Source organism: Myripristis murdjan, chromosome 3 (genome assembly GCF_902150065.1).
Source record: "Myripristis murdjan chromosome 3, fMyrMur1.1, whole genome shotgun sequence".
Classification (NCBI taxonomy): Eukaryota; Metazoa; Chordata; class Actinopteri; order Holocentriformes; family Holocentridae; genus Myripristis; species Myripristis murdjan.
Window position 1 is genome coordinate 27725426 of NC_043982.1, and position 21703 is coordinate 27747128.

Genomic DNA, 21703 nt, shown 5'->3' on the forward strand with positions numbered 1-21703 from the left:
GCATCTTTTGATTTCTTGAAACATTTTTATTAATTCTTTTTCACAGTGGTCATTAAATTGCTTGTTATACGCACAGTGAAATAGTGAAAAGTTCATCTGTTGTCTTACTCTGAAGAAGTGGGTTGATTGTGGTCTGAGCATTTATTTAGATTGAGTTGTAAATGTAAATAAAGATGTAAAATGCTATAACAAAACTGGCATCACGCTGTCTGCATACACAGACCTCAACAGCAAATGGGATAAAAAAAAAAATTAAAAAAAAGAATGCCTGTCATCCCTTCATGGGCATTCACCCACGAAACTGAACTTTTGGGTGCGATTCATTCAATTAATTACTGAAGGTTGTATGTATTAGCTACCATGTACAAACTACTCCAAAGACTAGAAATGTGGTATTAGACTGTATGTATCTAATATTAGTCTGGCTTTTATTTTATGAAAATGATCTTTTGCTCCTGAGATGTTCACACCACCAGATGAATAATGTGATGCATTTGGGAAATAATTCTTTCACCCGTTCCCATTTACAAAGAGATGAGCACCCTCGGAGCTGGTGGAGCCTCTCTGGCTCTGCTATGGCTTTTGGGCAGTCTCCTAATAGACTATCCCACCCAGCAGACAGTGTAAAGACAGCAAAAGAGCATCCAGACACTTGTACAGGACATACCTCAAAAAATACACAATTGGATTGACACAGGCTTGTTTTTATTCGTTGATTGATTGACAGTGTTGGATAGATACAGTCTGAGGGTTGTGAGCAAAAAGACGTGTGTGTCCATGTGTGTGTGTGTGTGTGGGTGTGTGTGATGGGTGCACCTTTGGACTGAGTACTCTGAAGAAAAGCTATGTGTGGTTAAAAAGGCAAATTAGCCTGGGACCTGCTAGAGAGGGAGGCTTATTTTCTTAAGCCTGACTGTTTGAGGACAAACTAGAAATGGAAATTTCACTTTTGTGCTATCTAATCATTAGTCAGTAGTTTTAGAGTGGAGTGGTGCTATCTTGTCCTCAGTAGCCAGAATTTCAATTGTGGCTACATGGAGATGGCAGTGAAATAACCCCAACAATCTAGTGTCTCAAAGATCTATCCCTGCACCATGAAGTTCACAGGCCTGTGAGCTCCTTTGACCTACCGGGGCACCATAACAAGTTAACAGGATCACCCCAGGTCACAGAATAAAACTTCTTTTCTTCTAGTTTGAAGCATGAGTCTTCTAGCCTAGGAATTCAGGCAATGCTTCAAAAATTAAAAAAAAAAAAAAAAAAATGTCTGATAAAATAAATGAATTCACCAGTCTTTTCATGAGTGTATTTAATCTGGACTGTTTTACTTAATTAGATCATTTGATTTTGTTAATGAGGGAAACAAAATGTGAATTTAAGTGAAATATGGCCACACATATTAATGTGGCAAAAAAAGCACCTGGGCAGGGCAATGAATTAGCTACAATTAGGCTGAATCTCTCCCCAGCATTTGGGAGGACTGCCTCTGTGTAAATATAGGGAGCCACTTTCTTGTCAAAATGTTTATATTCTTCTTAAGGTTTAGGCTTCTGTAATACTCCTACAAGTGACATACATTATAATACAGTTTGGATATTGTTGTTTGCTCAGTAACTGTTGATCTTAAAAATGCCGTTTCACCTCACCATGGTGATGTTACGGAGGGCCACTGTTACATCTCTGCAGCCAGCACTTGTTAAGACGATACCGTCATTAATGTAACCTGGCCAGAATCTACCTAGTACCAGTGTCTCTGATTACAGACACCTCCAGGATTCTACTTGTTAAAATAAAAAGTGCTCTTTGGACATATTTTACAGTAGAGTACACTAGAGCAGAATAAAATTGCTGTTACAAATAACACCCAATCTGCACATTCAACAAGTCGTGTCGCATGGCTTTCCATACAGATTGAGCCCTAGTAGAAGTCCCTCTTTCGTCTTGCTTGTGCCCGAGTGCCAAACTATTGCTCCACCTCTGAGAGGAGAGGTCTGGTAAATCCTCCAGGGCAGGACAGGCTGAGGTTGAGGGGACTTAAACAGTGGCCGCCTCTGTGTATGTCATTATTGCAACAGTAACAATCCCAACATTGACCCAATACAAAAATAAAATAAATAGCAATCATCTATATATTGTATGTTGTGTTATACCTGTGTGAGATATTATACATTTTAAAGCAAAAATATTCCCTTTTATCTCATTAGACATATTTTTTTATATCTTCTCATGTCTCTTTTATATCTTGTTGTACACACTATGAGTATCCTACAACAGACAGACGGATAGACAGACTGGTGGTGACTTTGGTCTAAAGCAGTGTAGTTAAGTCCCTCCAGTGACTAGAGGTATTGCAAGAATCAAATGTATTTTTGCAACTTTTTTCTTTCTTTTTTTTTTCTTTTTTTTTTTTGCAAGCGTTGCATTTTGCAACCAACTGTAAAATCCCTGCACTTTCACTGCATAAATCTTTTCACCTCAATTTAACACACTAGGACCACAACCTCTACAAGTTATTGCACTTAGGTCATCATAGGGATCCTCCAGATGGCAAAGAGAAACACCTCATGGGAGTATTGTAGGAGTGTATGGACTCTTTCTTTGATGTCCTGCACCAGCTCACAGAAGATGAATGTGCATGTTTTACCTCTGTAAGTTTAACCTCAGAAATCACAAAACTGAAAAATTCACAAGAAACTGTGTATTGTTACATTGGCTAACAAAACTTCATTTTACTAACAACATAGTGCCTGGCTCTGTTCCTTAACACAGGAGCCAAAGCAATCTCTCCTTCCCTTTCTCACGTACGCTAGCTAAAGCAGCTACTGGAGTGTGATAGGTTTAAATCTGGACTGGGCTGATTTGTGGGCTCAGGAGAGGGGGCGTAGGAGAGAGGAGGAGAGAACAGAGGGGAGGTGAGGAGGAAAGCAGAGATAGGGGGAGATAACAGTAAGACAGAAGAGATATAGATTCTATTTGTTGTTCTGCTCCACTCTCAGCCGGCAGCCCACAGCTGTGATGAGAGCAGCTCCTTTCCCACTGCCGTCCTCTGACAACAAGAAGTTGACGTTACACTGAGGAGCCAGTTCGTCTACCGTCTGGTGCATGATGCGTGAGAAACTAAAGAGAGGGGAAGAAAAAATATGACATAATGTTAAACAATAAAGCCACAAACCTTGCAACATTTCACATTAAAGAGCCTGTCCATGTAAGGTCAACTGAGGGTGGGAGTCCTAAGGCTATTTAGCATCCCCCAGAGCCCAGGAGGAAAAATCATTAGTTGAGTTACAACTAATGAGGATCTGAGTAAACTAATGATTCCACAACAATGAGTAAGATCATGGCCTTTAGCAAGGAACATATAAAAAAGGAAAGGGCATCATGTCACTGCGCAGCACGTGAGCCTTAATTGGTGCCACGTGTGGAAACATTCAGCGTATCTGACAAAGTGATCAAAAGATTTTTCACCCCTCCGTTTATAAGCCGGTAGCACAGAGGTATGTCATAATTAATGTTTATTATTACATTTGATATGTTGCTGTTTATACATTTATTTTTGGAAGTGGCTAACATTAACATTGTGTCATCACCATTAGCTGAGCTTCAAGCTGGTCTATATGCAGCTGCTGGACAGACTACCAATGTTTCGAAACCAGTGACAAAGACAACACATTGCAGATTGAATTAAAAAAAAATGCTGTCTGTTCCTTTCTATGCTCCTCCCGTTGAAGTCAAAATTAGTGCCATTAAAAATTGGTACGGATATAATTTTTGAATGTTGTTTCTGTGATGTAATATCCTTTCCTTCTTTTATGTGTTCTTTGGTTTACAGTTGGCCTACTTTTTTCAGGTGTGCACAGGTGGAACAGTCACAACTTGCAACCAGCCCAAGAATTAGGTCTCATGTTTCACCAGTTCAAAATGTTTAGCATGTTGAGCATTTTCAAACATGCATGTTCCTGTGAGACACGCCCGGCTGCAGTGTGAGGTTTTGGTCTGATCTCCGAGTTGCTGCCTGAAACAGGTCTAAGGTCTTCTGGCTACATTAGCACAAAACAACTTAAGTTTGTTTTGTTAGGATTTTTAAAGTTGTTTTTTATATACATATATATATATATATATATATTGGCCAATTTGCAGTGATATGCTGTACGCCATTCTAGCCTAATATAGTGCGACCCATGTCAGTAATGTTTTTTTATTCAATGGTTTGTAGCGTGAACATTAATGCATCCTGTTGTGAGCCCAACAACACTAGAAAACCGCCGTCATTTTGGCAAAGGAAGGAGTGTTTGATAGAGTGGAGTGTTGCCATGACACAAATCTGAATTAAGTTTTTGCAGTGACATGACAGCGCCTTTTTCAGGCAATGAAAAAAATAGAATGCTTGAGCACAATTGATTTGTTAATGGAACAAGGGATAACAATAGGATGTGTGAAGAACATAACAAAATGGAAACAGATTGGAATATAGAAGTGAGGAGGAAGAAGGTAGGGGGGGAGTTGGAGTTTGATACACAGGATTACAGCAGCTAAAGAAAGGAAAGAAGTAATTCAGATGGATCTGAGGTCGATCACAAATCCGGTGGTCACCAGAGACACATTTAAAATGCATGATCATGCCAGGTGTGAGCGATGGTCTGTCTCGGGTGTCCTCTTGTCATCAGATCACCCAACATGGATGTTAATACCAAGTGTGAAAATGGCCTTGCTGACAATGACCTGTAGTTATGACGTGAACCTTTGACATGTTACTAAAGAAATCTACTCACTGTGGATGTAGCTTGTAGAGAGTCCCGTCCACCCCTACAGTGATGTTCAGATGGTCCAGTCCCCGGTTCTCTCTGATTTTATCCACCACAGCCGCCATTCCTGCCCCACACAGCTGAGCTGCACGACGTGATACAGCTCCACATACCTAAGGAACAATGGAAACCATTATTGTCACGATATCAAACTGTTCCTATGCTAGTGAGCTGAGCAGAACAATGTGATATGACTCCACATACCTCGAAAAAATGTGACTTATCATTTATTCATTAGCTCCTTTATTGTCACAAACACAAGCCCTTTTCACAAGGTAAGGCTGCCAAAAAGGCACTGTGGGTCTGAAAGTTTCACAATGACCCCTGTCATGCACAGCAGCTGAGGTGCAATAAGTATCAATGGTTGGTGTTGATAACCATCTTTATTTTATTTTGTTTTTGTTACATACGGCTCAGAAATGTATCTGAGTAATGCAACCAGCAACAGATCAGCTACTGCCCAAGGTGGTAACTTATGCACTAGTTTATGATTGAAGAGCAATGTTGAAATAACATATTTCATCACTATGGTTTATTACACACACACATCTATCTCTTTGTGTCTTACCTCTTTGACTATGATACTGTCATCGCAGGTGCTGTCCAGCCCCAGGTGTTGCAGGATAGATCTCACTTGCAGTAAAGCCAGTCTGTCACTAGAGAAAGACAGGGAGGTGAATCTTAATATTCATCAGCAGAGGGTAGCAATGGACTACATCTGGAGTGCTGAACACAAGTACAGGCTGGAACACTAGTGGCCTGAGAGTGAAATAAAGCACTGTGCTGTTCCACAAAGCAGTGCCAAACAAACCAAACGCACCCTCAATTTTTCAGTAAATCCATGTTTCCCATCCCTGCTCAGTTGCTTAAGCTATTTACATCCCAATTCACAGTGCCTGGATTAGCATTTAGCACTAAAACAGTCCATCATGTGACAGACTAATCTGCCTAGACAATTTATTTGGCTTGAAGTCAGCTGGAATCACATCATGCACAACCAAAGCAGCTTGCAAGTCAGCCTGGAGCGTTATATACTTGAGCTAAAAAGTTTGTATTCATGGTTTGTAGTCAATGTGATTGTATTTTTTTTATAAGCTAAGACACTGCTTAGAGAGGTCTCTGACTAAAAGCTTGTAATAAATGATATTTGCATAGTTTTGGAGTTTGTGGATGCTTATTATATTAACCAACTGCTCAGAGTGCTGTTAACTATAGACAAAAGAAGATAAAATAAGCTATGTTACCCAATTAAATGTCTGTTGCTATTTTTGTGTTTTATTTTATTTGAATTTTGAAAGTACATAACCTGATGGGAAAAGATTTACAGTAAGAAACATTTCCAGGGTTGATTGCCATGGTAAAAAACATCAAAACATTTTGACCAGCATGGGTCACACAATGACAAAACAACTTTTCTTTTTGATGGCATTGGCCAATTTGCTGACACAATAACTAGGTTTTGAAGCAAGAAAGAAATGTTTTTGGGTAAGTTACTATCTTTTGCAGACACGCAATAGATTTATAATGTGCTGTGAAATAGATGTGGCAGTTGTACGTACAGTTTAGAGAATGTTAAGACAAGAGAAAACTGAGCCAAAGCAATTGAGAAAATCTATAATGCAGAGCAAAGAGGTTTGAGGGCCTGTTCTGGTGCAATTACGCCAGTTGATAACATCTTCAGGGGCATTTATACACAATATGTATAAATGGGCACAGATAGTGGAGTCAGTCTGTGTCCATGACTGTACTGATGGAAAACATGAGCCTTCTCTCTAATGTATACTGCCTCTGTTTTTGTTTAATTGTTGACTTGAATTCTTGGTATTTTCAATTTGGCGAGACAAGAGTTAAATGTCCAGGACACTTCTGAAAACTTCTATGAACAATTCACTGACTGTCTCTTGGATTAAAACACACACACACACACACACACACACACACACACACACACACACACACACACAAAGTGCTCTGTTTCCTACCTCTCTATCTGTGAGAGGTACTTTGTCTCAAAGATGCCTCTTGTCTTCAGTGTCTCGGAGATCTGTCCTCTGAACAGGAAGCCTTTCTTGGTCAGATCTATCAGGATGTTCCGCACAATTTCACCAAGATACATGCCGCTGCACATTTTCTCATATCTGTAACAGACACACAGGAACACATTTACACATGCACACACACACGCCCACATATACACATATTGGAATTATTTATATAGATATTAATCCATGAAACACAAGAGATGCAAACAATTTTCTGTCATGAGGAGTGTGGCCATAACATGTGTGACTGTTTTCCGTGTGTGTGTGCGCGTGTTTGTGCTCACGCTGGCATGCATTAACCTTTGTTTGCCTGGATTGAGGGAGAAGTCATCCACAGATCGGTCGTACTCTGTCCTGATGTCATCAAGGCAACCGTTGTCTCCGAAAGCCCCCCACTCCATGTTGACACACATGCGTCCCTCATCTCCCTCAATCATTTCAATGTTCCTCATTTCCTCCATGTAACATGCATTACTACCAGTACCTAAAACACACAGATAGATAGTTACTTCCATTAACAGATAGATACATGAATTGATAGATAGATAGATAGATAAATAGATAGATAGATAGATAAACTCACCAGCGATGAGTCCAATCTCACAGGTAGGCTCTTCATAGGCACAGGTCATCATGGTTCCCACTGTATCGTTGACTATGGCCACAACATCCAGGTCAAACTCCTGAAGAGGAAACACATCATGCCTTCAGTTTTTGTTGGTGTACACGGTACAATGTGTTACTATGGCAGAATATATGAACCTCCCCTCCTCTCCTCCTGTGTCCTACCTCTCTCCTCTTGATAGCCTCCCTCAGCAGTCCCACCACATCCTCTCCCTCACAGTCTGTCGCCTTGAAGCCTTTGGTCCACGTCACCAGGATACCCTGCACGCACACACACACACACACACCCAGTTAAAACATCAAGTGTTATAACATACCCGTCCTTTGGCTTATAAAACCCTTCTTTTCTGTCATGAGGAGTGTGGCCATAACACTGGATAAACTCAAAAATGCCATGTGGTCAGGCTAAAAACAAGGCTTGCTTTCATAACCTCTGGAAAGTTGACATTTGGAGATAAAGATTTTTCACCTGACAGCAAGAATCTGTGAACTGACTGTTGCCTATCATGGTTAGCGCACAGTTCGTGACTTCAGTATCCTAAATTCTGTGAGCTTAGTGTCGCCAGTTCACCAGGAAGTGAGAGTGTACTAAACTGGGAGACTGAGAATGTCGGACAGAGAGCAGGGGATGTGGACTCACAGCGTCCAGGCTGGTTTGTCGGCAGGGGAAAGAGAAGGTGAAGCCAAGAGGAAGACGAGCATTCTTCATCCCCATGTAGTCCAGGAAGTCACTGATGCACTGCACTATATGGTCAAACAGCTAGAGAAAGAAGACAGATAGGATATCATATATAACGTTAAATGATTTATTCTTTTCAAACATGGTATCATCTTTTGTCATTTTTTGAGGCTCCAGTGATGCAACTCTCCAATATTCTCCTATTATTATCAAGAATTGTAGTTGCTGCCTGCCCATTAACAGAACAATGTGCTTCTAGTTTTCTTCTGCAAATACTGAAGCACCAAAAGCCCTGAGGGTACAAACTCAAATGTAACCGGATTTGTGCGTTTAGGCACTTCAAATAGACAGGATTGATTCCCTTTATATTATTCTGTCCAAGTCTTTATCAGTAATCTTTATCCTGGTGATGCAGAATGGAAATTTTTTTCATTTCATTTTTAATATACAGGAAAAGGGTTTAAACAATTAACATCAGACATGTCAAACTGTTTTACAATTAAAACCTGACTCAGTTAAAAAAAAATGTTTTGCAGCAGGTCCCTTCTCTGCAGCACATAAAAGACATAAAAGTCACATCACGATACAAAGTGAAAAACAGAAACGAAACAACAAATTATAACGGCACAGACACTACAAGGAAGAGGTGAGCTGAGATCAGTGGTTACGGATGTGTTGATCTCATTCCACATCTGAGTGTACAAATGAATTTAGGGGCCCAGTATAGTGGACCTCTGTAAGTCAGCCACAATGTATATCTGACATGTATTTTGTATCTGTTGTCCACTGATAATGCTTGTCACTTACTGAACCAGGCAGGTTAAATTAGGTTGAATTTTCTAGAACTGGCTTGGAGTCATAATTGTGCAATAACAGAGGCTTACACCCATAAATACAATCACAGTCTTCTACTCTTGGCCAGTTTAGCAAAATGAGGGCTGAATGCCTTGCTGAGGATGTTGACAGACAGAGTCCATGTCTCATTGATTTGATTTTAATGGCTCTTTCCATCCTGCCCAGGGATGCCAGCGGAAAAGTAGCCAGTTTGATAAGAGTAATATTGATCAATGTGCATTGTCCCTGTAACAAACAAAATAAAAGCTAATAAATAAATAAATTTCATTGAGCCCAGAATGTCCTGGTTAGTGCAGGGATTTGAACCCACTTGACTGCATTCGGTTTTTATTCTAATCTCATCATCAAGTGCACCACAGGAGATAGAGGAGCAGATGGGGGTCAGAGTGTAGGTGAAAAGGCCAGAGGTGACAGACAGGATTAGCTTCAGTGAGGGCACAGGAGTTAAGTTCAAATCTATGTTTTTTAAGACTGTCAAGTCGATGCTAATCCAGTGGCTTGATCTACATGCCAAATTATCTCCTTAGTCCCCTCCTGCCTAGCGCTTACCATCTATCAGCCTGCCCACTTGTGTACCAACAACCTTCCTACGAAACTACTTAACTCATTACATCATACTGCACCGTTAAGGTCACACATGTTTGAGTTCAAAGTGTTTCACTTCAATTCAAGTAATGACCCCTGCTCTTTTTGACAACCACCGTTTTACCCAGCATCACTCCATTTAGTGTAACACAGGTCAGCAGACTGATTGATCCTTTTATCCTCTTTCTTGCCTTCTCTCCTGACTCCTGCACAGCTGAATTAATTTTATTTAATTTAAATCAATTGATTCCTTATCTCACCTCCTCTCCTGTCCCCTGCATGACTTCCAGAGGAATGGCATAGATCTTGTTGTGCATCTCCACTGTCCTCCTCTTGCCAGAGCGAATCTTGACCATCAACACTCTGAAATTAGTCCCTCCTAAATCCAAAGCTAGGAAATCTCCATTCTCTGGACAGCAGGAAGGCAGATGAACACAGAGACAAATAGACAAATAAATATAATGTCCCACAACTATGGGAACGGAGTCTTAATGAGCATTTGCTGATTCTGGATTTTTTTTTTTTTTTTGACACATTTTCTTTGTGAACTATAGTTATACAAGTTACAAAAAACCTTGTTAATTGTGTTCTCAAATTCTTTAAATAAACTATGTATGCATTTGTATACTATTTGTAGGGTAAAATACACTCTGGATTGAGTATTAAATGTCACCAAACTGATCACTGCTTGTAGCACTACATGTGATTTCAGTTTGCCTGAACACCAGCTGTCATTGGCTGAGATCTCCTGTCAATCACAGGGAGGCGTGACGTAGTGTAAATCAGCTGTAATCACCTGCTTAGCTGCTGAGTAATTATCTTAGCTGCTCTCTCCGTCTCTGTCTCTGTCTCTCTCTCTCTCTGTGTGTGTGTGTGTGTGTGTGTGTATGTGTGTGTGTATCACCTGTGCCATCGGGTGTGCTTCGTACAAACGTTGGCAGCATCTTGACAGTGGCAGAGTCCTGAGTGCTCTTTGACAGGCCGTTTTGGATCTCTGTCTTCATTCGCTTCTTTACCTACACACAGAAAATAAAGGTGCTGACTAGAACCAAAAATCATTCTTCAGAGTGACACCACCATTTTTGGTTCGCCACCATTTTTGACACCACCATTTTTGACGCCACCATTTTTGGTTCCACAAAGAACATTTAAGCAAGAAGTTCTTTAAAGAACCATTTGTGTACAAAATATTTCAAGATGTCAGCTTTAATCGATAATGAAAATAATTGTTAGTTGCAGTCCTAATTTCATGCTGTCACCACAAAATAAGTCCAATAAAAATGAAGAACCTTTAGTACTGCTAAAATAAAGTAAATAAAATAAAATAAAGTAAAATAAAATAAAATAAATAAATAAAGAGCTACATAAAGTGCGTGAAGAACAATCTCGAAAATCAGAGGTGTTGAACCACGTACCATGGAGGGCCAAGAGGCTGCAGGTTTTCATTCCAACCACAAACTCCACCAGATGAATTCACTGATTAGTCCCTCCTCTCTCCTTGAAGATAAGGTAATCAGTGAAATCACCGGGTGGAGTTTTTGGTTGGAATGAAAACCTGCGGCCTCTTGGCCTTGCATGGCATGTGGTTTGCACATGTGCCCTAAATAAAGAGGATCTTCAACTGGTGTTGGTTCTTTGCAGCACCTGAGAGCATTTTGAAGAGCCATTTCAGAACCATTATTTTTCTGAGAGTAGAGACACACAATATACAGTGGTTATAGTGCGTGCGTGCGTCCGTGCGTGCGTGCGTGCGTGCGTGTGTGTTCGGAGTAAAGTAAAAGTAAAAAGTAAAAATAACTAAATGGACTTGCAGTTAAAAAAAAGTGGGAACCATACAAACACTGCAACTTCTCTCTCTCTCTCTCTCTCTCCCTCTCTCTCTCTCTCTCTCTCTCTCTCTCTCTCTCTCTCTCTCTCTCTCTCTGTCTTTCATTTTACCTCCAGTAGTTGCTCGGTCGTCAGGCGGAATTCGCTCAGCGTCTGGGCGATTTGTCGTGACTGGTCGGCCAGTCGGTAGGCGACAGCCGTTACCATGGCAGCACCCTTCCCACTGCCACTCTCTGATAGGAGGAACCGGACGTCAGAGTCTGGGACCAGACGGCGGACTGTCTTATGGAGGCGACGGGCATATCTGAAATAAGTTTCAAACAGTGTTTGGTTAGTTAGTAGTAGTAGTTAAAAATGAAACAAACAAACAAACAAAGAGTAGCTTTATTATAACGCAGGGCTCCTGGGCAGAGACATCTTTTAACCTATTCATATGGCCTGTCCCACTTATTTGCTGAGCCACTTCTGGCACAAATTTTAGCCTCTAAGTTACTTTTCTGGCACCAATACATCTACAGTTATACTGATTTATTTCCTTTTGGCAGTGATTTTAATAGTGCAGCTGAAGTGTTAAGTGTACTCTATTTAGTTTATTTGCACAGTGCTAAATACAAAGGCATAAAAACATAAAAGTGTAAAAAAAAAATGTGCAGGCAAAATAAGCAATCTTTCCACAAGCCAAATAAAGAAGTGATTTTATATAATATGTAATTCAAAGGATATTCACTAATAAAATACCCCCTATATCAGTGTCACTCACTGTGGGTGCATCTTGTAGAGCGACCCATCGATGCCCACAGTGGTTCGGAGCCGTGCCACGCCTTTGTTCTCCTTCAGCCTCAGGAGGATGCCACCCAGCGTGGCAGCTATCAGGTTGGCAGAGCGGAAAGACACAATGGTACAAACCTGATACAGAATAAGAAAAAAAGAAATGTGAATAAAATATTGGGATTTATTTTGTCAAATGATCCAAGCATCCCCGGGTGAGAGATATAAAGCACCAGTTACTTTAAGCAAACTGTTCTCAGATGCTATAACAGAGCCTGCCTTAAAATCAGACTTTAGACATGCTGAAAAAATGTATGGCAATTAAAAAAAAATCATATTATTTGCACATGTTAGAATTCCATTGTTTTTGTATGCAAAACAAGGCATTTAAATGTAAAAGCCTAAATACAGTGGGAGGCTACTGATACAAATATTACAAATTCATAAGCCTTCATGTTTTTCTTGCAATATGTATGAAATGTTTTAATAAAATCCTCCAGTAAATACTTGAATAAACATATTTCACAGATCCAAATTTTTCTGTATGGATTCCTATGAGTCAAGTCTTATTACAACGATGATACACACATGCTGCACAGCAATGCAGTCGTCAGTCGATGGCTCCACACCAAGTCTGGTTAGAATTTCTTTGGCCTTACTTAACCCTTCTTTACTCCTGAAGAGAGGGAGAGAAAGGGAGAGAGACACTATGAAGGACTAGAAGGGAATATAATTTGATTGAATAAGCCGAGTACAACTGAGCGGTTTGGTGACTGCACGCATTTTTAAATGTATAGAGTCCTGCAGTGTGACTTACTTCTCAATAGCTGAGACATGCTTGGTCTCAAACTTCCCTTTAGTGAGCAGCTCAGGGGTGATCCTCCCCTCAAACAGCAGGCCTTCTTTAGCCATCTTCACTAGGATCAGTCGAACCAGCTCCCCCATGTACATACCACTGACCATCTTCTCAAAGCTAGGACACACAGAGGAAGCAGGAGATGGGTAAAAAAAAAAAAAAAGTGGTTAATGAACTGCTGGTCAAATATATTATTGGTCTATTAATAGATGTCACTGATGAGCAAATCTGTTTAAACAAGGGCTTTAATGAATGAGTTCCTGTGTTCATACTGATGTCTAGCATTTCAGCCAGCCAAACACAGCCAGCCTTTTTTCAACACAGTAGACCCATATATACTAGAGGTAGTTTTCTACATATGAGGAAGCCTCGGGGGCCTCATCACACATGATGAATTTAAGCAGCAAAGGAAAGCTTTGTCTAGCTGTTTTCAATGTAAGCAAAGCTTTTTGTGTGCTGCTTTTGCATTGCGATGCAATCAGCAGAAAGCCATCCCATGTGACTGTTGTGCTTTCCACTATGCAATCCAATCAATGGAGAATCAGGATTTTAGTTTTTTTTTTTTTTTAATCATTGATAGTAATTGGTACTTGTTAATAAATGATTGTATCATTTAGGCGAATGATGTTAGCCTAACTCTCTAGCAAGCACCATAAACAACAGCTAGTTAACTAACTGGGTGCACTTGTTCATGGACTCCCAGTCAGTGATGCAGCAGCTGGGTGGAGTTTGCACTCGGTGTAAAGTGGGCCATGCCAGCAGCAAGCTCCTGACCTGCCAGCCCTGAAACCGAAGTGTCAAGCAGCTACACCACAAACCACATGGCTAAAGACAAACAAACACTCAGTTCACTCTACCACAAGCCAAACTTATTGAACTTCACAGACCATGTTTGCTACTTTTCCAGATTTTTTTGTAGATGCAGTAGGCAACAGCCTAAGTTTTCTGAGAAAACAAACAAACATATGGAGTTTGAAACATTTTATTTGAAACTGACTGAACTGAAGAGGCCTTAAGCTTAGTTAGAGCCTACTCATGATGAAGAGGCTTTGTTGAAGACTTTACAGCTCACTGTGATTACTCCCTTTAATGTGCAGCAGGTGAGCTGTTTGGCATATCTCAGTTCACAAAGAGATAACAGTGACAGCTGACTGTCAGGAAGTAAAGAGTATCCCTGCTCCTCTTCTCTCTCCATCTGTCAAGTACTACAGTCAGGGCTGATTCGCTCGCTCCCTGGCATGACAGGTTTCCACCCCCCATGTGAGCAGGAGGGTACCGGCGGGCACCCTTTAAAAAGCACACTGACAGCTGATCCTCAGCTGATTCTGTGGTTGCCTGGCAACAACAACACAAAAAACGCAGCAGGCTGCTCTGCTATTTAGGCTTCAAAGAAGAAGGTAGAGCAGCCTGCTTATTCAGTCTGCAGAGTGCATCCTGTGTGATCTCTCTCTCTACCTGTGATGCATCGATTTAGAGACAAAGTTTGATAGATAAATAAATAGATAGACAGACAGGTAGACAGAGAGATAAATTAGTATATTATCATTTATATTGTTTCCTCAGGGATGCACACATCTTTTTCTGTCACTCCGTCTCTCCATGATAGTTTGGGTATACATGCAAGTGACGAGTTGTCGAACTCTGATAGCTCTAGTTTGGTAGGTACATACAGCTGTTTTCCAGGGTTGAGGGAGCCTCTGTCTATCTCTCTGTCGAACTCTGTCCTGATGTCTTCCAGCCTGCCGTCGTCTCCGAAGGCTCCCCACTCAGTGTTTACACACATCCGGCCCTCGTCTCCTTCCACCAGGTCGATGTGGCGCAGCTCCTCCATGTAGCACGCATTGGTGCCTGTACCTGCACCAGACAGACAAACACATGAAATAGCCTATCTGGGGAGCACTGCATAAGTAAACATTACAATTTACCTAATTACTTACTGTAAAAACATACACTTGCTTATTGTATAATCATTGGTAAACACTCCTAAAATTGATGTATCACTTAAATATTTGAATATTGACTGCTGTTTTACCAATGATAATGCCAACTTCACAACGCTGGTCGTCAAAACCACAGGTCATCATTGTTCCCACTGTGTCATTGACCACTGCCATGATGTCAGCATCGTAGTCCTGAAACACACACACATATACACACACACACACAGCTATAATGGGCTTTCATGTCTGCCACTCTGCTACCCCATTTAAATTATACTGAATACTTTATGATGAATAAGTTAATTAATGGTTTAAAAAAAAAAAAAACTGAAGGTAGTGCCATCAAATGAGTGCAAATAACACAAAGGATAACACTCACTCCTCGTTTCTTGATGGCTTTATTGAGCAGCTTGACAACATCCATTCCCTCTACTCCACTGGCCTTAAAACGCTTTGTCCATGTTATCAGGTAGCCCTGGAGACAGAGAGAGAGAGAGAGAGAGAGCGAGAGAGACTTAATGACATTTTATAATTGTACAGTGATAATTGTACAGTGTACTTCCATAAAGCACAAAAATTCATATATAGGCCTATGTATATATGTTTAATGTTAGTGCATTTCAAAATTAAATACATCGGTACAAGCAAGTGCCAGTACAAGTACAAACAGTCATTTGGTTTACCTCATCTAGTTTGGTCTGCTGGCAGGGGAAGGAGAAGGTGAACCCAACTGGCAGTTTTTTGTCTTTGATGTTGTGTTTTTGCATGAAGTCGCCGAGACACTCCGCCACATGGTCAAACAGCTGGAGAGAGGGAGGTGGAGAGAAACCTGTTCAGGTTGTGACAACTGAGGAGAGATTCATTTAATGTGTGTGTGTGTGTGTGTGTGTGTGTGTGTGTGTCTGTGTGTCTGTGTCTATATTTTAATGTAAACCTGCCTTTGTTCCACTGCCATGCATGATATCCTCTGGCGTGTCGTAGATTTGACTCTCCATCTGAACAGTCTGCTTTTTCTCATGGCTTACTCTGACACGCAGGATCCTGAAGTTACTGCCTCCCAAATCCAACGCAATGAAGTCTCCCTTCTCTGTGGAGAGACAAAAGGTGGGAATGGGAGGCAGAGACAGAGAGAGAGAAAAAAGAGACGTGTTGATATCATTATTTGTATTGTAACTCTTTATAATCCTTATGTGTGCGGGGGAAATCTCTTTTCCACAAAAATTGGGGTGGACATTTTGCATTCAATTTGGCTAACATTTAACACATGAACAGAATTCATCTTGCAGTTTTGTTCTCACAGTTTGTGAATTTGTTAGCATCTTGAAAGTGAGACAGCTTTCTTTTAGCAAGCAGAATGTGCTTTATCAGTTTGTCCCTCCACTGCTAGTTCAACACAGAAACACCAAAAGAAATCTGATCTACTGTGAAGCAATGTCACACAATGTGTGGTCTATTTAGAAAGAGGGGAAGGAGTGGGCTCTAAATCTTTTTTAAATAGCATGTTATCACTAGGTATGTTTGTCTTTTACTTAACTTGTTTGTCTCAGCGAGATAAAGCTGAGAAGAGAGCATCAGCAGCATACTCACTCTAAGTGCTATGAAACATGAAGTAAATGAGTGAGGGAGTGAGTAAAAGAATGAATGAATGATGTGTATGAATGTGGACATTTTTGTGTGTATGTGTGGTTGTGTAACTTTGTAGAGTTTGTGTTAATACTTTGCTGTTCAGTCCTGTTGCAAGATGATCTTCCTTCTTATTGGTCCATGATTGAACAAGCTCTCTAAGGGCGTCAAGGCAGCCATGCAACATGAGCCAAATGGCATACTGCTATACTAAACATATTACATGTGCACAATGTTGCATAGTAGTGTGTGAGTTAATAATTTTTTTCCCCTTTTATTCAAAGTGACTGTTTTATTTATGCAGTAAAGACTTGCAAGAAAGTTGTTTTGAAAACTATATACGTTTTTGATCGATCATTAAATCATTCTGTGTCCTCAAATATCAGTGTACAAGCAGCCAATATGTGTCAAAGGTTAAAACAGCTGCTTCACTTTTGCCAGGTAGGAAGCACTTCAGCTTGGTGTCTGGCTGAGTTGTGAACACAGGAACTACTACAGTTTACTTCTGAGATAAGACAGTCCATAACAGTATTTAATATTTAGCATCTACCCTTACATTACACTAATAAATCAACTTCACATTAAAGGTCTACCTAAACTTTCACTAAATACACACAGGGGCGCCGCCAGGGATTTTGGGCCTCATGAAAAGAAATCTTATTGGGCCCTCGAATAGCCGGCCATTAGGCAAACCTTTTTATTTCAGGCCTTTCGAGGGTCCCCTCTGACATTGTGGCCCTGGGTAATCAGTAAAAAGCAACATGACGTATGATTGTTACAGTGTTGGATGTCGCATTACAGTGATGTTACAGTGTTACAGTGATGAGCGCACATTGTATCTTCAATCATGGGGGAAAGTGTGCAAGCATGTTTCTGTTCAATGTCTAATTTATTATTTCAGTGAGATAATGATCTTCGACCACTGTTTAATGACTTTCTGATGATAAATCAATATCTTATTTTACTGCTTGCACTGATAATGGCACCAAGGTGATGTGTTAACCTTTGATAACAGGCAGTAAACCGTTGATATTGTCATGTAACTCAAGCTTTTTTTCCACAGAGACCTCCAAACTCCCTAATACAATCTGTTCCTTTGTGGTTAAGTGATCCTACATGAACAAATCAAACTGTAACTCTTGTCCTACATCTAGAAAGTCTCAACAGAGTGTTCTACAGGTTTAAAAGTTCTTGGTTTCGCTGCAGAAGATGACTTTGGAGGGGCGCCACGGATTTGTAAGTCAACTAATCCACATATTTTATCAGTCCAACTGCTGTGTTTTTATGCCACAACAGTGTGTGCAGAACAGAGCATGAGGTCAAGAAGATTTAGTTCAGTCGGAGCAGGCGGTCTGATACTGTAATTATCAGTAAGGAATGTAAATATTCAGTAGAGACGAAAATAGAGGAGGCCAGTGGAAACTATGTCTTCATGTGCTAGCTACCCTGTACAGCAGGAGGGATCAAGACACCTTGGGGCTTTGAAATTATGGTTTTAAAATCACGAAAAACAAAAAAGGAACACAAATAGACTGCAAATGAAACCCTCCTTCTTTCATTCTGTGCAGAATACATTTTTTAGGGGTCTCGATATACTCGAAATATATTTCATTTTAGGCAACTAGCGCCAGAAATGCTGAGAAATAGATGTACATCATCATGGCTTGGTTTTAAAAAGCTACCAGTAAAAAATCAAATCTGATTTGGTTGAATGATTGTCTGTGTTTTGTGTCAGGCAAGATCAGATGGAAACTCAGTCGCTGTCACAATCACAATCTTCAGTGCTTCTGGGCCATGGCAGCGGGATTACAGCTAATCTCTGATGTGTGTGTATGTGTGAGTGTGTGTGTGTGTGTGTGTGTGTATGTGTGTGGCACTGCTCTCTCATGCCAGGCTAAACCAGATTGGAGATGCCTTCTGTGCATACCTGTGTGTGTGTGTGTGTGTGTGTGTGTGAGCGAGAGAGAGAGTCAGTCAGAGAGAGACAGAGAGAGAGAGGGAGAGAGAGAGAGAGAGAGAGAGAGAGGGCTTGGTTTCCACCCTCATTGAGCGGATTGAGGTACAAAAGCTCTATCATTTTAAGTGCCCTGACACCAGGTTTCTACGTTCCTCCCCAAGTACAGAATGTCCAAGATAACGACAAATATTTAGACTTGCAGCCAAGAGAAAATCAAATGCATTAAATTAGGATTACATTTCATACAGTGGGGAGTGACAGAAAGGAAAGGTCAGGAGAGAGCGATGATGTGCAGCATGGAGCATGAAACAGACACTTAGGGCCCTATCTTGTGCCACCCGCCACCCGCTGCCACTACCCACTACCCGCAAATTGCCGATTTAGGAACTTCCGCTATCCCTAAACGGTATCTTGCGCCACCCGCCACCCGCTATCCGTTATGCCGACTCCGTCATTTGCGCCTGGAGGTGTGTCCGTGGGCGTGTTTCATGCGCTATCCCTAAAATTGCTATCCCTAAAGTTTGGGCTGTTAGGAGAGCCACTGGAATGGACTGAGTATATTACTCATATAGACTGTTTAGAGGAAAGGCTGTTTTAATTGGACACTTACGCCAGCGCGTTTTATTGTTTTATCATAAGCCAGCAGCTGTGCTATATTTTTGTTTTTAATATTTTATTTGCCCAATCTACCTTGTCAATAAATTAGTTTACACATAGTTCCACCTTTGCCTCTTGTGTGTGTGTGGTGTGACCCGGGGATTTTACTCAATCAGTACAACTTTGTGACACGTCCACTTGGACATATGTGGCTCCACCTCCCGAATTAACTCGCCTATATCTATATATCTATATATCTATATATCTATATCTATAGATATATAGATATATAGATATATAACTTGCTTTAGCTTTAGCCTTGCTTTAGCCTCAGTAGAACCCCTGAGAAAATCTACCTCCCTCTCTTCATCGCGGGTTCAGGATTTAGGATTTAGGATAGCGCAGCCTGCCCTTAAAGGCAATGGCACCTGGCACACTGATTGGTTTAACTGGTGTAACACCCAAAACACGCCTATGCATAATATAGCGGGTAGTGCAGGTGTTTTGCGGATAGCGGGAGGTGCACAAGATAGCAACTTTTACGGGGGAACGCCTCTTGCGCAATGCTAAATCCACAAATAACAGGTTTAGGGAGTCTGGCGCAAGATAGGGCCCAAAGTCTTACAGGAAGATCTTTAAGGAGTAGGAAGAAGCAGTTTTGCATTTCAATTGAGTAGACAGAGAGAGAGAGGCACACCATGTACTACTGGTCTTTTTACCAAGATTGTTACTCAATAAAATTTTTGTGCATAACATGGTGTGCTTTAAAAATGGTTTATTGTATCAGGGTCAGTATGTGCTATCAGGATCACCAGTGGATCTGCCACTAATCTAATCTCTCTACACTCCATGGTGTTTCAGACATTTGTTGGCTGTTATCACAGTGGACTATTTTTGTGGTGTTGCAAAGAAAATGAATGAATGAATGAACCTTTTCTGTCTCATTCTGCTGGACAATGCCCTGTTCTGGTGACTTTGCAAAACTTACAAAACTGAATATAATATTGCTCAAGTGTAAAGAGAAACCTTTTTTCCATTATGGCTGTAACTCTGCCCAAGCGAGCACGATATCTGTGATATCTACCTTTCATTGTTTCTCTTGCACAATAGTCCCTTCTGTTTCCCCTCTGCCGGTAACTTTATCTTTTTTGGGTGAAATAGAGGTGGACCTGCTAAAACCAAGCAAAAGCCAAAGAGACTGAGTGCAAAATCCCACAGATTTTGGACTCAGTTTCAGTGTATGTTTTCTTACATTTATTACTAAAGGAACAGTTCAGCCAAAATGCACAAAAAGAGAGATATTTTCTCACTGGTCCTCAGTGTAATCTATCCATCCAGATAGTTTGAAGTGATTTGGTGAGATTCCCCTGTCTTCCAGCACCCCAATGCAATGGCGCTGGGTGAGTATTGTTTTGTTGTGCTCAAAAACGCACATGTGATAACCTCAGCAGTAACAGCTCTTTCCAAAAACAATGACACATACACCAAACATAATCCATAACCCTCAGGTCAGAGGGTTTTGTTGAGAACTACATCCTGTCAAAAAACACCAGCAAAAGGTATCAGTCCATTCTCAATTTGGGCAGAGAGGTACAGTTTGGTGATGTTCCATTATCCTGGGATGCCAGGACAGAGAGAAGATCATAGCAGAGTGGACACGTCACATAGAAACTCTCGAGATAGGGGGACTGCACCAGGGTAAGTAAAAAATACCTTTTTTTTTATTTTTATGTTTGCATTTTGGGTGAATTGTTCCTTTAAGGTGGTATATGGTGTCAGGAGGTTTGTTTCTCTATGCAGGCGGCTCTGAATTTAAACCTGGTCCAACCCCCACATGCCAGCAAGCGCCTGTCCTGCTGGAGTGTCCTTGAGTGAGAATGTTGCTGTGACCTCAGCAGGTGTTGACAAATCATTCATCCACTCAGAGTGCTCGCCTCAGCAGCTCCCACGGGCGGGATAATCCGGGCAGGTTAGAGGTACTGACCTGAGCCGTCAGGGATCGAGCGCACAAACGTCGGCAGCATCTTCAGTGAAGCGGTGGGGTTCGTGTCCCGACCCAGTCCACTGACCAGCTCCCTGCGAAACCGCTGCATGATGTCCAGCAGCGTCTCATCAGAGAACCGCATGGAGTACAGGTACTTATCGATCTGAAATCAGATATTAACACACACATTGAGAAGAAGAATAATAGGAATAATAGGAATAATAAAACACTTTATTTGACCTTCATTCATATGTTTGTAACAGAAACAACAAAAATATTATCTATTATCTAATATTGTTATCATCTTCAGGTGGGGCAGTACACACACACACACACACACACACACACACACACACACACACACTTTCCGCCTGGTGAGAGTGGTCTTCTAAAAGACAGTTGGCCCGCTTAGAGTTATAAAACACTTGTTTAACACTTAACATACTGGTGAATTCACTTTCAGTTCAGAGGGTCAGTAACTGACATTCATTTGCTGATGTCGAAGCCTTCATCCTCAATAAACTGAGAGCTCTGACTGGCTGTGACATTCTCAGTCTTTTCTCA

At 41.0% G+C, this 21703-nt stretch overlaps 1 protein-coding gene across 1 annotated transcript in view; it reads right to left on the minus strand.

The window, feature by feature from the left end:
- Positions 1 to 688: 688 nt before the first annotated feature.
- Positions 689 to 21703, minus strand: part of hk1 (hexokinase 1) — a 29890-nt gene continuing 8875 nt past the window's right edge. The window contains exons 2-21 of the mRNA XM_030048286.1: positions 21140 to 21302; positions 15917 to 16065; positions 15662 to 15781; positions 15358 to 15453; positions 15071 to 15170; positions 14709 to 14892; positions 13000 to 13155; positions 12771 to 12858; positions 12175 to 12320; positions 11526 to 11718; positions 10492 to 10603; positions 9848 to 9996; positions 8109 to 8228; positions 7634 to 7729; positions 7428 to 7527; positions 7145 to 7328; positions 6785 to 6940; positions 5371 to 5458; positions 4770 to 4915; positions 689 to 3117 (exon numbers count right to left, since the gene is read on the minus strand). Of these exons, the coding sequence (XP_029904146.1) occupies positions 2970 to 3117; positions 4770 to 4915; positions 5371 to 5458; positions 6785 to 6940; positions 7145 to 7328; positions 7428 to 7527; positions 7634 to 7729; positions 8109 to 8228; positions 9848 to 9996; positions 10492 to 10603; positions 11526 to 11718; positions 12175 to 12320; positions 12771 to 12858; positions 13000 to 13155; positions 14709 to 14892; positions 15071 to 15170; positions 15358 to 15453; positions 15662 to 15781; positions 15917 to 16065; positions 21140 to 21302 (2694 nt within the window). The 3' untranslated portion in view covers positions 689 to 2969. The remainder of the gene's footprint in view (positions 3118 to 4769; positions 4916 to 5370; positions 5459 to 6784; positions 6941 to 7144; positions 7329 to 7427; positions 7528 to 7633; positions 7730 to 8108; positions 8229 to 9847; positions 9997 to 10491; positions 10604 to 11525; positions 11719 to 12174; positions 12321 to 12770; positions 12859 to 12999; positions 13156 to 14708; positions 14893 to 15070; positions 15171 to 15357; positions 15454 to 15661; positions 15782 to 15916; positions 16066 to 21139; positions 21303 to 21703) is intronic.